The sequence below is a fragment of the Xenopus tropicalis genome, chromosome 6 (assembly GCF_000004195.4).
Source record: "Xenopus tropicalis strain Nigerian chromosome 6, UCB_Xtro_10.0, whole genome shotgun sequence".
NCBI classification, from domain to species: Eukaryota; Metazoa; Chordata; class Amphibia; order Anura; family Pipidae; genus Xenopus; species Xenopus tropicalis.
The window spans coordinates 131,965,609-131,983,468 of record NC_030682.2 but is presented as its reverse complement, the minus strand read 5'-3'; the positions used below and the strand labels follow the sequence as shown (position 1 = coordinate 131,983,468).

At 37.6% G+C, this 17,860-nt stretch overlaps 1 protein-coding gene across 39 annotated transcripts in view; it reads right to left on the bottom strand.

Moving 5' to 3' along the window:
• rims2 (regulating synaptic membrane exocytosis 2) overlaps positions 1 to 17,860 on the bottom strand; it is a 336,201-nt gene that overhangs the window by 118,829 nt on the left and 199,512 nt on the right. For 20 of the 39 annotated variants that reach the window (XM_031903553.1, XM_031903562.1, XM_031903554.1 and 17 more), the window contains 4 exons: positions 14,350 to 14,449; positions 12,156 to 12,279; positions 9,844 to 9,890; positions 9,011 to 9,123 (listed from right to left, as the gene is read on the bottom strand). In XM_031903553.1, the coding sequence (XP_031759413.1) occupies positions 9,011 to 9,123; positions 9,844 to 9,890; positions 12,156 to 12,279; positions 14,350 to 14,449 (384 nt within the window). Of the gene's footprint in view, positions 1 to 1,882; positions 1,931 to 9,010; positions 9,124 to 9,843; positions 9,891 to 12,155; positions 12,280 to 14,349; positions 14,450 to 17,860 lie in introns of all 39 variants that reach the window. The other 19 variants (XM_031903571.1, XM_031903547.1, XM_031903548.1 and 16 more) reach the window with 1 other exon arrangement.

Genomic DNA, 17,860 nt, shown 5'->3' with positions numbered 1-17,860 from the left:
AGCCAGTTGCAAACATGAAGATACCTGGTTAAAAGATTGAGGTTTCCTCTTTTCTGGAGCTTAACAAACACACCACAACTCCTGTGTAGCAATATTCTATTGTTTATCTATGTGTCTAAAAGGCATACCAACAAACATGGAGCTACATGCACTATTATGGAATGAGCTACCAAAAAGATTTAAGAGAGGCAAACACTTTGTACCAGCTGATGTCAAATACCCTACCCAGCAATTTATAGAATTCTAACCATATTCTGTATTTGTATCTGTAGTTAGAAGTGAAGGAGGTATCATGTTTCCATTACTGAGGAAATAGGTTCAAGCAGGTACAATTGGTACAACTGGTACAATTGAGTTTGCCAATCTTCAACTAAAGGAATTGGTAAATATTGGAAAATGCAATAAGAAGCATGTTTTCTATGGACAGATATTAAAAGCTTTAAAGAGACTGTGGCTTAGCATATTTGTATTTGAAATAAGAAAATAACAGAAGTATATTATTTGTACTGACATGGTGGCATGGGGTGCAATGAGAGCCTCTCAATAACCATAGCTTTCACCTAAGTCAGAGAAAATGGATGGTAATCATTTCTATGGATGTTATCAATATAGCTTATCTAATGTAGCCCAAAGATAGTTTTAAAAGGGTTAAATAAAATTACTGTTACTATAAGGGGAATTTTAACAAGTTCGATATGGAATTGGTGTGCAATGATAGCTTCTCAGTAGTCTGGAATCAGGAAATAGTTGACATTGCTTTTAATGGATGTCAGCAATATATCTTATCTATATCGAATATAGTACAAATGAATGCATTTTGTGAAGGGTTAAATAAAACTACCGATTTTTATAAGGGAATTTTACCAAGTTCAATATGACATTGGTATACTATGATCGCTTCCCTACAACCAAGAATTATAAAGAGGGAATGGTTCACAATAATAAATGAATGTCATCAATATATCTTATTTAATACAGCTCAAATGAATACATTTTGTAAAGGGTTAAATAAAATGATCAATATTTTCAGGGAAGATGTAGTTCTGTTTAATGTAATAATTCCAATGGATTTGGTAGTATTTAAGGCAGTCATATCAAATGCGTCTAAGAAAGAGATTATGTATGGTGGTAAAAATCGTGTTTACGGTAAAACATGCATGTTAATGATTAATGGAAATTAATATCTGTGAACAGGACATATACCTTTATATTATATCCGACTAATGGAATTTATAAACATATAAGTTTGACCCCATATGGTTATGATTATAGCATTATACGCCTATATACTTAAGTAAGGGTCTAAGCACATGGAGCGATCAACAAAAGTGCTATCCTATGGGCAAATGATGTATTTAGATTGTTAAATGATGTAGTTAATTAACGAGTAACATTATGGGTGACTAGTAAAACTTGCTTTGCCAATAGTGCCTTTTGTTTATGGGATCGTAGGGTATTGTAAGGTGAAATCTTGTTTTTACATGGAGTTCCAAGATTTAAACAAGATCCCATTCAGAGTTATGCAGTTTCTATTTATATATAGATAAAGGTTAGTAGTATTTTTTTAATAGTAGAATTATTTTACTACATGCAGTAAAGTAAACCTGGTATTTTAATGACACCATTTACATATCCAGCATCACAAGCCTATTTAAAGCCACATAGATACACTGGTTGTCTCTTTAAAGTTTAACTATTTGTTGTTTGTATTTCCATGCAGCACTTGCTCCTAAGATGGTGTAGGTTGCTAGCAACACGCTTCAAAAAACATGGGAAAACGAACCAAATGTGTAGTTTTCCTCCAATGCATTTTCCAAACTAAAACAGAACAAAAAAAATTAACACACGGCTTTAGTTTCTTTCAGGCAGAGAAGGCCTTTACCTGAACCCTAGGAACAAAAGGCGCTGTTCTTCTATTAAGGCTTTGGCTCTGGTAAGCAAAATTTTGAATAAAAAAAAAAAGAAAAAAAGAAAGAAAAGAAAAAATAAAAAAAAAGAAAGAAAAAGCAATAAAACAATATCAAAAAGACAACAAGCTAAAATTAAAAATAATTCAAAATAAAACACAACTATAGAAATCAACATCAACAGCAACAGAGTACACAAAAAGAGCAGATATTATTTCGTTTAGATCAGATGTTCTAGTTACCCTTTGTGCTCCCGGTGCTACACAATGTGAATACATAGAAATACTATGTGACTCCTGTAAATAGCCTTTAGTAAGGTTATACATATAGGAAATAAATGGAACCCAGGGCTATTCTGCTCCAAAAGGACACTTCTGTATAAAAAGGCTTTCCATTGGAGAACATTTAATTATTTAAGATGGTCTCTTGCTGGGAAGGCTAAATCAGTATTATTCTTCTCCTATGCCCCCCCCCCCCCCCCATTACTTACCAGTTTTTTTATTAAGACATTCCTTCTCCCATGGCTACTTTGGAGTGATTTGGCAGCAGGGCAAAAAAGACCCAACAGGTCTGATGTAAACAGCACTGATGTAAACTGCACTGATGTAAACTGGGCAAATCTGCACCTTAGAATTAACCTGTAGCAGCCAATCACTGCTGCTGGTAGAACATTAAAAGCTAAAATCTGACTGGTTGCTGTAAAATAAGGGTGGCTCAGAGGGAAACCCTGCTGCCTTGCAGTCCTGAGTTCAATTTCCTTGTCAATTCAGTTCTGCAAGGAGTTGTTTATTACCTCCTGGTACTCTTGTATCCTCCCACACTTCAAAAACATACAGGCAGGTAAATTGGTTAGTGATAAAAATGACCCTACTGTGTGTGACTGTGATAGGGACCTTAGACTGTAAGCTCCACCAGGGCATGGACTGATAAATAAGCTGTGGAAATGTGCCAGTGCTACATAAATACCAGGAAAAAAATTGTTGCAGAATACTGCTTAGGCACACATTTGCTCAATGAACCATCTCCAGCCTTTCAGGTCTTTGTCCACGCTAAGGCCAACATTAGGGCTGCACTGCCATGGGTAAAGGGATATCACAAAGAGAATTAACAGTGATAAGTAACAGGTTAGGTTTGGTAGAGAGGTTGGGCTGGAATTTAATAAAGAATATGCCCCTGTATATGGATGCTACAGGTTTGGAGAACAGTGGGGAGATGGCTGAATATTACTTAATTTCCTCAAGCTGGTAACTCAAACTTGTCTCCATTGTGTGTGGCCACTTCTTTCCATTAAATGCCTTAGACTGTGAAGGGATGTTGGGACATTCCTAGACCCACTCACTACTAATTTAAACAAAAACTCGACAAAGGGGAGTGAAACTGAAACCTACTTAATTCATATAAAATGAGATTCCATACTAGATTGCTTACATTTCACTAGTATTTTTAAGACTCTTGTCTGGTTTACAGATTAGTCCTCATACATGTAAAGGAACTTAAACCCACAGCAGCACCGCTGCATATGCTACAACTGGATCTTGCTCCCGGGTATCCCCTATTATTTATTATATGACCACAGAATGGGCAAAATACATTATCTCAATTCCACATCAGAGGCATCACCTAATTCCTGGCCGTCAGAGAGATGACACTTTTTTAAGACCAGCCCCCATAAGTAATAAAAGGCGCTAAGTTTGCCCAGGAGCAGTAACCCATAGCAACCAATATGATGTTTGCTTTTAAACAGGTGACTATAAAATTCTACATGATGATCGGTTGCTATGTGTTACTGCTCCTGGGCAAACTTAGTGCCTATTATTACATACCCCCTCTAATCCCTTGTTGCTATATGATATAAAAGTGTCAGACCTGGTTCACTATCTCCCTGATCATGAGATTAGTTAGGGATATAAGAGACACAACTTTAATATTTGATTGAATTTAGTATTTTTATATAACTATTTAAATATGCTGTGTTTGTTTTACATTCCAAGGGTTCTGTTGAAAGGAATATGAAACCATCATGAAATGCTTGAAGAGCCTGACAGAAGTGCCGAGCTGACTTATTGCTTGGAGCTTGGCAGAACATGGCACAAGAGTGCACAGTCGGAGCATATGGTGAATACCTGCAGCTGTACAGCACTACAGAACATCATGTTCCCTTCATCCCTCCTAATGTTATCTCCACTGAAACCCGGATAGCAGGACAGAGTGGGCCTATACTCACTCGTTTCTCAGATATTACAGCTGGAAATCACAGCAGAGTTATCTTTAAACCTTCCATGCCTCAGATTTAATTAGGCTTGTTTTATGAATCTATCACTTCATTCCATTAAACAATGACAGTTTCTATTAGTTAGCTCGGCCGAAAGAACAAAAAAATTCAATATTTTATTCATTTTTATAAGGGAGATGAAAAGCCTATGTGTAAGTAGGTTTTATGTTCTAATTTATTCATCTGTTATCAGGCCATAAACTATAAAAACACTGAATATACCACTTCAAAATCAATCTAAAGGAGGCTTTACATGAGCCGACTGCCTGCTGACTCGGCAACTCTAGACCAAGTCAACAACTTATTGCAGTGGGTGAATATGACAGCCTGCTTAAAGGGGTAGTTCTACTTTAAATTAACTTTTAGTATGACATAGACATTGCTATACAATTGGTTTTGATTTTTTTGTGGTTTTTCAGTTTAGATTTTTGTTCAGCAGCTATCCGGTTGCTTGGGCAGTGGTTTGAATGAGAGACTGGAATATGAATAGGAGAGGGCCTGAATAGAAAGATAAGGATTTAGAAATAACAATAATAATACAATTGTAAGCTCACAGAGCAATAGCTGTTTTAAGCTCTCGGGGGGGTTAGGGTACCCCATTTGGAAGCTGGAAAGATATAGAAGAGGAAGGCAAATAATGCAAAAACTAGAAAAAAATAAATAATTAATAAAGACCAACTGCAAAGTTGCTAGGAATTGGACATTCTATGGAATAAGGTGAAGAACCCCTTTAAACATTATCTTGGAGGATCAGCCTGGATGGATCAGGTCTAAATATGCCTTTGAATTGTAATCAGATCAGGCATTTTATCCAATGCTCTCCCAGCTCTTGTGATCCGATCTCTGGCCCAGGGGTCATGTGATCAGATCAGCCTCACTGGGCACACTAATGGAGTGGGACTCTGCACATGCTCAGTGTGCTACTAAGTGATACCCTGGGCATGCCTGGTGACTAACTGCTACTGCTCATAGTGGTAACAGCGACCACTGTCAACTGTCGGCACTTTTGACAGTCCCACAAAAACAGATGAAGATGCAACTGCATTCCACCCAACATTTTGAAAATGTAAAGAGGGACAAAAAGTAATGCCAGGTGCAGCCCATTTTTGTGACCACACCCCTAAATACCACTCCCATTTTACTAAATTTGGCAGTTTATTTAAAGTTTAAACACATTTTTGGAGGTTTTGGGGTCTTGTTTTATGTGTTATTATAGTTTTGTTAAAAAAGCTGAAATTGCTCTTTAAGCTGCAAGTCTCAGTCCCCCCAAGAGACCTGTTTAGCTTGTTAGTTACAATTGTATCAGTGCAGGTGTGGCTTGTTAACTTTCTGGGCTTTCTGCCAAAAGCCCACTTATTTAATTAAGTCTGAGAAACAATGTATCTAAGTGCAGGTATAGCTTGATTGATTTCTGGGCTCTCTGCCAAAAGCTACTTTTTAATTAAGTTTGAGAAACATTTGTATCTGAATGCAGGTGGAGCTTGTTTAACTTTCTGGGCTCTCTGCCAAAGCTACTTTTTAATTAAATTTGTACCTTTTATAGTGTTCAGTGCAGGAGATTAAAGGGAAATGAGGGACATTTCAGTAAGAATCCGGGACTGCGGGCTGAGCTGTCAAAAGAGGGACTGTCCCGTGAAAATCAGGACAGTTGGGAGGTATGCAACTGTATCTTGCGCAGGAACCTGCAGTTGACTGGAGCAGCTAAATGTATTGATTTACACTAAAGTAGCTTTGACTATCCCACAATATTGCAAACTAATTAAAAGGACATCCTAATTAAAGAGAAAGTAATGGCATGGATATCAAATATATATTGTGTACTGTAATGTTATTATAATGTTATAGAACACTGAAATGCCTTTATATCCCAACAAAAACAACTCTAATTTGCCTTGAAGTAGATCAAAATAGTAACCAGTCAGACAGACCTACTCCCCTCCATCCCATGACTAATAAAGGATGAACATGTGAGCTCTAAAGCTCAGTGAAATACATAGGGGCAGGTTTATTTCCCCTTGAAAAATACACATATCGGCAAGATATTTAGAAGCCAATTCTGTGAGCAACTATAGATTCCAGATGTACCTGCTAAGCTCGGTTACACTGCATTAATTAGCCCTAGGAAATGGTTTCTCGGGGCTCCAATAAAAACAAAATCTTGCTATAAAAACAAAACGGAGCTATACAAATTTACATTCTGCCTCATAAAAGTTCTCTTCTTCATCAATAAAAGAGGGTGTAACTTGGTCATCTGTTTACCAACATGGAATGTTTATCCTTGCGGGAAACACTGGTTTTTGGAAATCTGTCAGACCTGCCTTTTTCTTTTTAACATTGCTCTACAGAAAAAGGGTTTCCTTTACGGTTGTATCAGTGCAAAGAGCTGCTGTATGATTCTCCTTGTACATTAGCCCTGTGCAAATAACTACTGGCCACCACCTATAGGAACTAACTGAATGCTCTTTATAAACCAAAGGCTTGGCAATGGTTCTTTAGTCCGGTATATCATGCTAACATATATTTTCTACATTTAGGGATAGGAGTCACATAACTAAGGGCAAAAGCCTATTAACTATTTTTTCCCCTAAGGAAACCCTAATAATTTCACATGGCAATAAAAAAACTTATTTACTGTACAGGTATGGGACCCATTATCCAGAATGCTCGGGACCTGGGGTTTTATGGATAAGGGGTCTTTCTGTAATTTAGTCTGCTAAAAAAATTATTTAAACAGTAATTAAACCCAATAGAAGTGTTTTGCCCCAATAAGGGGTAATTATATCTTAGTTGGGATCAAGTACAGGTACTGTTTTATTATTACAGAGAAAAGGGAATCATTTAATCATTAAATAAACCCAATAGGGCTGTTCTGCCCCCAATAAGGGGTAATTATATCTTAGTTGGGATCAAGTACAGGTACTGTTTTATTATTACAGAGAAAAGGGAATCATTTAATCATTAAATAAACCCAATAGGACTGTTCTGCCCCCAATAAGGGGTAATTATATCTTAGTTGGGATCAAGTACAGGTACTGTTTTATTATTACAGAGAAAAGGGAATCATTTAACCATTAAATAAACCCAATAGAACTGTTCTGCCCCCAATAAGGGGTAATTATATCTTAGTTGGGATCAAGTACAGGTACTGTTTTATTATTACAGAGAAAAGGGAATCATTTAATCATTAAATAAACCCAATAGGGCTGTTCTGCCCCCAATAAGGGGTAATTATATCTTAGTTGGGATCAAGTACAGGTACTGTTTTATTATTACAGAGAAAAGGGAATCATTTAATCATTAAATAAACCCAATAGGGCTGTTCTGCCCCAATAAGGGGTAATTATATCTTAGTTGGGATCAAGTACAGGTACTGTTTTATTATTACAGAGAAAAGGGAATCATTTAATCATGAAATAAACCCAATAGGATTGTTCTATCGGAGATGGCCTTTCCGTAATTCGGAACATACTGGATAACAGGTTTCCGGATAAGGGGTCCGATACCTGTACCAACACTTCCATGTGAATACATCATGTCATTGAAGTTAATCAATTTAAAAAAACCAATACATTACATTAATATTAGATATATCTGCAGGTCAGTTATCATGCAATTACAGGCAAGCAATCTACTATCCAGAATGCCTGGGACCTGGGTTTTTTTGGATAAGGGATCTTTCTGTGATTTGGATCTCCATACCTTAAGTGTATCAATGAAAGCCCTGTTATTTTGTTTGTTTTTTATATTTTATAATCTTAATACATTTTTTAACAGTTAACCTTAAAATTACAGACTGAAGTTGGGTCCAAGATGGGAGAAGTCTGGGCACCATGATGTCATATTGACAACATTATGGTGATGTTATTAGGGTTCAGCCCCCACCTCCCCAAAAGAAAGGAACTATCATTTGGAACAGGACAAGGAGGAATAATTAGTTTAACTGTCTCCCAATCCCCAAGTTGTTTGACTTTCCATTGTGACTTAATTTTAAATGTAATTTACTTTATATAAGCTACCAATGGCTTGCATGTTGTAACATTAAAGGGGTGGTTCACTTTTAAGTTTTTAGTATGTTATAGAATGGCCAAATTTAAACAACATTTCAATTTGTCTTCATTTTTTATTTTTTATAGTTTTTTTACTTATTTGCCTTCTTCTTCTGACTTCAATTTTTTAATGGGGGTCACCGACCCCGGCAGCCAAAAAACTACTGCTCTGTGACCAACAATTTAATTGTTACTGTTACTTTTTAGGAATTATTTTTCTATTCAGGTCCTCTCCTATCCATATACCAATGTCTTGTTTAATCCATTCCCTGGTTGCTAAGGTAATTTGAACCTAGCAACCAGATAACTGCTAAAATTCCAAACTGGAGAGCTGAACAAAAAGTGAAATAATTGAAAAAAAAAACTATGAAACTATAAAAATAAAGACCAACTACAGAATGAATATTACTCTCTACATCATACTAAAAGTTAATTCAAAGGTGAACAACCCCTTTAAAGATATAACAATGGTATATGATCAATAAATGTGTTAACTTCTAAAACAGCATTTTTTTTTCCCACTCATGATGTGAGCCACAAAGTGGATTTTACTGCTTTGTAAAGCAGATCTCACCATGAGTGAAACAGCAGGACTGAGTTGCTTGGGTTAAGACATTAAACTAATAAACCATTTATAGCTACCGAGCAATAATACTACAGGTTGGGAGCATATTTACAGCCACTAGAGCCCCCCTTTACATAGAGCTCTATAGAGATTTCCCACAAGGCAGCACAAGCATTCCCATAACATTATACACAGTATAATAGGTACATATGTCACATACTGAAAGTTGTCCAGAAAGAAACTGGGGGACATCCCGTAACATTCCAGGACTCATGGGGGAAGTAACTGAAATAGAAGGGCGATCCATTTTCTGGGATTCAAATGAGCTAGAACCTTTAAAGAAACAAAGGGAAAAAAACATGTAATTATGATTTTATAGAAATAGGTCAAGTAATACCCCTGTTTTTTTATGTATGAGTATTTCATCTAGCGATTTGATTCGGCCAATCCCAGCCTTCTTATGGAGGATTTGGATTCAGACGAGTCCCGTAGTAAACTGAATCTGAACCCTTAATCTCATAATCATGTGATTTTTTTTTGCCACTGGACGACAGACAGCGACAATTTATTTCATATGCTCAGGGTGTTGAGCCTCTTTGGCCCTGATAGGAGTCAATTAGTTTTTCTACTCTACACAAACCACAAAGCTCAGTTGAAGTGGCCTCAGTTCTATCACAAGGACATCCAAATTAGTAACTATTGTTCAGTAGGGGGTAATGTAATAACAGAGCAACCAATCAAGAGGCATCATTTCTTGGTGGGTGTCAAAGCAAACTTTGGATTGGTTGGAGTAGACAACAAGACCTCAACAAGATCATCATTTTTCCTTGATGGCAGATAAACGTTTAGACCTTTAATCAACCAATAATCCCAAGGAGGTCAATTCGATTGAGGTTCTGAACATTACTACTGATTGTTGTTAGTGTGCCCAGCACCACAGTCACTAGCCGGCTTCATTCTCAGTACTTTCCCCTCACCGTGAAATGTCAATAAACCATGACAAAAGCCATAAGTTATGAGCTGTGGTTTGATGGAAGCATAACGGTCACTTACTGGATTCCAGTTGTGCGTGTGTGCTGTCAGGAATCCGGGGTATATCTCTGCAATAAACACATGAAAAGAAATGATTATACATTGATATGACCCAATAGCATGTGCTGATTATTTGCACGGCTATCTCACTACAAAGCTAAAGAAAAAAAAATACATACCAAAAAGGACTTTCCGTTAAGATTCCAAAAGCTGTAGTTCAAGAAAAGCTGAAAGTCGGGAGGTTGGACGTTCCTGGCATAATACTAAACTACCTGCCAGTTATGGCACAGACCCTGTCTATGTATTTTTCAATGTAATTTGTTTCTGTTGCATTAATTAACACAAGTCCAAAGAACAACTTAAACAAAGAAATGCCCACAGACTGATAGTGACTACATAGGAATCATTTACGTTTAGTTAGGCCTCCTAGATATGTGCAAACCTTATCCGCGCTACAGAAACAATATCAATGTCAGAATAAATTCCACTACTGCTGAAGAACCAGTGTGAAGAAAGCAAAATATATTTACTTTACTGGTGTAAAAAGATATATGTATATCTGTAAAAAAAACCATAAAAACCCACACCACTTAACCATATCAATTATCTCGTAAGTGGTCTAAAACAATACGTGCCTTTGAGCTGCCTTCCTCTGTCTAATCCGTGGAGTGAATCTAATATTAATCCCAAAGAGTTAGGAGTTAGCGCTCGCTAACCACTACTTGTTAGCGAGCGCTAAATGTTTGGGGTTAATATTAGGCCTCCTAGATAACCATACACTTGCACCAGTATAGCTCAAGCTTCCCTCGCGCCCACTAGTCCAACATGGAGCACAGTTTTTAAATACAAGGCTTTGGCTGCACCTTACACTAACACCCACTCCTACCATGAATGATAATGAGCTCAGGGGCTGACAAAACATATATATGACATGGTGAATAGCACCAGATTGTATCCCTTTATAAATGAGCCCCATGTGTTATCAAACAATGAAAAATATAATTAGCTGGGATAACCCTTAACAACGAATTAAGACATTGGAATATACCGTATATACTCGAGTATAAGCCGATCTGAATATAAGCCGAGGTACCTAATTTTACCTAAGAAAACTGGAAAAACTTATTAAGCCTATAGGGTGGGAAATGCAGCAGCTACTGCTAAGTTTCAATAATCAAAATAAATACCAGTAAAATTACATAAATTGAGGCATTATATGTTTTTAAATATTTATTTAAAAGAAAAACAGTAAACTAGCTCTGTAAGTGGAGAAGAGGGTCAACAAAAACAATATGAGTACTACCCCATGCTCATTGTGCATGGCAGCAGACCCAGTCCTGGACGACATGTAAGGGGGAATAAGTATTGCGACTGGGAGAGGGACAGGGCGCTGGAGGGTCTGGTTGCAGGTGGCCTAATTTGCACACAAACGACAGAGGGTGCTGAAAAACTAGGCTTATACTCGTGTATATACAACTGAAATATCATGTCAGTCATTTCCTCTAGGTAAACTAACCACAGCAGAACTGTATATGCAAGCTGTATGGTTGCTATGGGTTATCCGACGTGGAGAAAACACTAAACATTATCTCTGTTGTGCTACACACATAATATCAACTACTTTCAAACACCCTCACAACTGAAAAACAAGGGATTGTTGACATATAGGGGCTGATTTACTAAGACACGAATTCCGACCGAATTGGAAGAATTCCGATTGGAAAACAAACATTTTGCGACTTTTTCGTATTTTTTGCGATTTTTCCGGCGCCTTTACGACTTTTCGGAAATTATCGCGACTTTTTCTTTACCAATACGATTTGCGCGAAAAAACACGAGTTTTTCGTAGCCATTCCGAAAGTTGTGATTTTTTCGTAGCGTTAAAACTTGCGCGAAAAGTTGCGCTTTTTTCGTAGCGTTAAAACTTAAAAGGCGCGACGTTTCGCGCAAGTTTTAACACTACGAAAAAAGCGCAACTTTTTGCGCAAGTTTTAACGCTACGAAAAAATCGCATCTTTCGGAATGGCTACGAAAAACTCACGTTTTTTCGCGCAAATCGTATTGGTAACGAAAAAGTCGCGATAATTTTCCAAAAAAATCGCGAAATACCGATCATTACGAAAAAAACGCATTCGGCCCGTTCGTGGGTTAGTAAATGTGCTCCATAGACTGCACTGCTTGGTTGATCCAGCTGATAAAGATATATATATATATATATATATATATATATACCACTATACACTATATAAAAATATACATCAAAACCTGCACTAAACAAGGAGGATTAAAATTAAAATCAGCAAATGTATTTCGTTAAAAAAAACCTCACTCACCCTATGGGTCTGGAGACCAATAATTCTACTTGTGCCTCGGGTTTGGACTCCAGTATAATATTGTAAACTTCTTCGAACGTCGCTCCTTGCAAAATCCGCCCACTCCATTCTAAAACCTCATCACCTGGAAAAGTTGTAACAAGATAATATCAGTATAAAAGAAAATGACATATAAAAACACACACGTTCCAGCAAACCTATATCTGAGGGAGAACGGAACCCATATGACGCTCTTATGTGTGTCTTAAATGGGGGTGTTCATCTCGGAGTTATTTTAGTATCATGTAAAGAGTAATATTCTAGGACATTTTGCAATTGGCCTTCATTTTATTATTATTTGTGGTTTTTAATTGTTTCACTTTTTGTGCTAGGGTTCAAATTACCTTAACAACCAGGGAGTGGTTTGAATAGACTTGTACATGAATAGAAGAATAAGTAATAAAAAGTAACAATAACAATAAAATTGTAGCCTCAGAGAGCAATAGTTTTTTGCCTGCTGGGGTGAGGGACCCCCTTTTTTAAGTTGGAAAGAGTCAAAAGAAGAAGGCAAATTATTAAAAAAATCTATAAATAATAAATAAATAATGAAGACCAATAAAAAAAAGTTGCAGTGTGCATTCTATAACACACTATAAGTTATCTTAAGTGAACCAAAGTACGTTATACAATACAATGCCCTGGCTTGGACACCTACAGGCTCATTAGTTATATGAAGCCACCAAGCCATCTTCTGTGATTGACAGCTTTTCAGTTGCCTACACACAGACACTGCGAGCCAGAAAAAAAAATGTAATTTCCAAGCAATGATTTGAGAATACATTTGAACTTAAATCCCAGGGGGTGACGTATGACTGACGCAAGTTACCTTGTTCACATGAATATTTCAGCAACTATACGTAATCATTTCTAAGCATGTCTACATCACCTGATGCAAGGGGATAAATGGGCTAATTAGCCTGAAACAAATGAATGAAATAGGACCATTTAAATAATGTAGCTATTTAGACAGCAATAGCTAAAACATGTTATGAATCTTGCTGTCTATGTTATACACAGTATAGTTAGCAATTACCGAGCCGTCAGCAACGCACAACTGCCAACAGGTGTCAGGCATGGAATGCAAGTAGGTTTGGGTTACAGAGTCGCTACAGAGCGAAGGAATCGGTGTCTGTAGTTCTACCGATAACATAAAGCGCATATTTGTACACATCGAAAAAGAAATAGATCTTTTATTAGGTAGGCAATTCTGCCCACAAATGACATTACATTTATTTGTAGGGAACAAAATAAAATAGCCACAACCTAACAATTTATATCCTATGATGTTATGATGGCCGAGTATCTTTATATGCTCACGGATCACCTCATTGGCTTGTAGTGTTGTTACAACATAGTACATAAGAGTATTATATCAACACATTTTTATTACCTTCATATTTAAAAAAAAGGCAACCTTTCCGCATTCACATACTACTTAGATTGTAACGTTTTGTGAGCAGGGCCCTCTGATCCTATTTTTATTCTGTAACCCTTAAATAACTGTAAGACTGCTGTTTGTTATAAATCAATGTACAGCGCTGTATAACTTGCAGGGGCTATATAAATAAACGATAATCACAATGATACAAGAGTGAATAAGAATAGAGAAAGAAAAAGAGAATCGCAGTCGCTGAAGGATCCCGAGGAAATAGCGAGAATAGAGAAAGAGACAGTGAGAAGAAGGATGAAGAAAGAGGGGAGAAATATGAAAGGACTGTTCTCCTTGTACAGAGTTGACCAAAGTGCTGCACTGGGTTCCAGGGCTGGGGCAGTCCCTTGCAATGTATGTTAACTTTTGGCTAGATAAGATTAGCTTTTTCCAAAATATTGTCAAGGAAGTAATGGCCTTCCCACCACTCATGCTGTCACAAATAGAAATGCAAGGCAAGCCGTAAATAGAAGAGACTGCAGTGACAATGAGATGGGAATGATAGTTGGTGGCACATTTGGTAGAAGTTACAGTGATGATGCCTCTGCCACTAGCTGATGGTTAGACCCTTATAGACACGAGAACAAACTCCTATACGCATTTGTGCAGTACACTGACTGCATTTTTTTTAAAGTCCCTAAAAACCTGCCGAGGAGCGGATCTCAATAATTCACAAGACTGTGTGACAACCAGACGATTCACATTTTAAGCAGCCGTTGTACGTACCTGGTCGAAGATGGCCTACTGTATCTGCCAGGCTTCCCTTCTTCACTTTGGTGATAAACGCACAAAGTCGACCTGATTCTGTCATTTTCCCTCCAACGACCTGAAAGTGTTATTAAGAAAACAGCATTGAGCAACTTTATAACAAAGAAGCCTGGGTCCTGCTGATTAGGCGCCGACTGTTCCAAAACTACACATCCCCATATCTTCACAATGAGACCCAATGTCTGGCTGCCATTGTCTGAACGTCAAAATGTAATACATTCAATGACACACAAATCCTCCATTTTATAAACTGCACTGGTTTTCATACATTTATAAACCACTGCTCATTCCAGCAATTGTGACGTTTACCCATTTTGATATGCAGAACCCTATGTACTGCACTTTATGTAATACATGGCACAAAATATAAATATTATATCTCATGTCTAACCTGTGGCCCTCCTGATGGTGCACTACATATCCCAGCAGCCTTACACAGTTGCCTTTTCTGCCCTATGTTAAAACCAGGCCTTTCAAATTTTGGTGATTTACAAGGAAACAGGATATGCAATAAGAGGTTTGCACTGGTTCTAGTAAACCGTAACAACTGGTAGGATTTACTAGTAGTGATGAGCAAAATTTTTTAGAAATCATGGATATGCTGCAAAATGGCACATTTGGCCATTGGCAAATTTTTGACACAACTGCTGCAAAAATTTGCCCCAACAAAAAAAATTTGCAGAGGGAGAAAAAGTTGCGACAGTGTGAAAAAAAAGTCATGGCCACGTCAAACAAGTTACGGTCACATCAAACAGGTTCATCCTTATTGGAAACGAAACAATTGTTTTGGGTTTATTTAATGTTTAAATGAGTTTTTAGACTTAATATATGGAGGTTCAAATTACAGAAAGACCCCTTATCTGAAAAAGTGAATGGGAGATGGCCTTCCCATAACCTGGATAATGTGGATAATGGGTTTCTGGATAACAGACCCTATACATTTATCCTTAAGCAGGACTGACAGCAACTGAAGTGCAAGTAAAGTAAAGTAAATACAAGATAGACCACAGTCGGCCAGACAGAATAATTATTCAAACAGCTAGTGAAAGTGAAAGCCTTCAGGGTTGGCCTGTTCATTCAGGGATAATAAAGTAGAACAAAAGGCCAAGTGAAAACAATTTTGATTTTGCTTCCCAAATGATAAAGGAGAAAGCAAGAAACTGATTTTGACAGAAGCAGATGAGATCCTGGCTATGGGGCAGATTTGTGCATTCCCCGCAGACCAGGGACTTACACAATCCAAAGCAAATTGAGTTTCCTTGATGACCATATTAAACAGATAGAGACAGGAAGAGAGAAGCTGTCAGGTAAGGGCCCAGTGAAAGCAAAAACACAGCCACTCCCCATATCAATACCAGAAACGTTCGTCAGTCTGACCTCTGGCTCTCTGGGAAGGGAGGGCATTAATAACCTTGTCACATTCTGTTCCGAGGAAACACAACTTTTTATTTCAAGATATATCACCAGAAATGGCAATAAATGGGTTTCAAATAACTATAATGTGTATCCATAAACCAAAACTGAGCATTTTTGGTCAGATTTTACTATATTGATAAGTATAAATTTGTGAAACAAAATCATACTTATTGAAGTTGCTTCATTTCCAGTCTATATATTTTTCCATTTTCCATTACTTTACTGCAAAACAATTCACTGAGCTTCACCAGCTGACGCCTGAACAGAAATATGTTATTCAAAACCACAAACAGATTTTTTATATTTAATGTTGAAATTTCACATGGGGCTAGCCATAGTTTTCATTTCCCAGGGTGCCACAGCCATGTGACCTGTGCTCTGATAAACTTCAGTCACACTTTACTGCTGCGCTGCAAGTTGGAGTGATATCACCCCCCTCCCAGCTGCCGATCAGCAGAACAATGGGAAGGGAGCAAGATAGCAGCTCCCAGTAGTAGAATAGCACTCAATAGTAAGAAATCCAAGTCCGGCTTGGGACTCCTCCAGTTACAGTAGGAGAAACAATAGGTTAGCTGAAAGCAGTTCTAATGTGTAGCGCTGGCCATGGGCGTCCACAGAAGGGGGCAAGAGGGGGCACTTGCCCCCCCCTGGAAAAGTAGCAAAAAAAACAAAAACCTTACTCCGTTTCTGCACTTTCCCCTCAAGCCCGTTTTTGCTGTGCTCCGATTGGATCTTTCTTCTTGTGGATTCACCAATCAGAGCACAGCTTCCTTGACAGACAGTAAAATTGACCAATCAGAGCACAGATGCACACAGGGATCGGGAGATTTTGCAAACTGGAAACAGAAATAAAGACTGAAAAGATGAATCTGCAGCTGTAACTTTATCTGAGAACCAACTCTCAACTTTTGCTGCAGTTTTCATCCCACAGGTACTATACAGTTCTAAAGAATCACTAGCTGACATTAAATTGTTTAATTTATAATCTATCCCCTACCCTAACACATGGAGGGTAAGTTAACTCTTTCCCTCTGAAAAAGCTCATTGTGAGTTTATAAATGTGTTGTTGTTTTTTGCACTTACTATTTTTTTTTTTTTTTTTGTCATTGTTTTGTTCATTTATAGTAAGTTACAGTGGGGCCAATGTTGTGTATCCGTGCCAGTGTTATAGTGCCAGGGCCTGAATATCTGCCATCAGTACCCACTGCTCCTCATGGCATATAATGTGCTGGGTTTGTAAATACGGACTGCGTCTCACTGTATATAATGGGGAGTCAGTACCCACTGCCTTTCTTGCTATAAAACTAACATAAACACATCTAAAGGGGTGGTTCACTTTTAAGTTAACCTTTAGTATGTTATAAAATGGCCTATTCCTAGCAACTTTGCAATTGGTCTTCCTAATTAATTTTTTTGAATAATTTGCCTTTCTCTTCTGCCTCTATACAGATTTCAAATGGGGGCCAAAAAATATTGCTCTGCGAGGCTACAATTTTATTATTATTATAATTTTGTATTACTTATTTTTCCAAGTAGGCCCCTTAACTATTCATATTCCCATCTCTTGTTTAAATCACTACCTGGTTGCTAGGGTAAATAAGACCCTAGCAACCAGATAGCTGCTGAAATACCAAATGGAGAGCTGCTGAACAAAAAGCTAAATAACTGAAAAACCATTAAAAATAAAAGTGAATTCGAATGCGAACTACCCCTTTAAGCTAACTGATCCCAAACACAAATGTTTGCAGATCCCCTAACAGAAGTGCGCGTATGAATACTTTTACTACTAATACTAAACATTTTAGGGTAAAAAAAAAAAGCACCCCCACCCGCACTTTTGTACAGTATCCCTGGGAGTCAGTGGGAAGGGCAAGAGGTAGTTGGGAGGAACTTTTTACGTCAGCAGTGAATCCACTAAGTGTCACATTAGCTGTAGGTCAGTCTGTGTATGGGCCATATTTAGCCTCCCCTAGTATCATCCTGCAAAAAAAAAAAATATATATATTTATCTGTTGCAGGATGATGCTAGCTTACTTGCCCCCCCTTGGAAAAT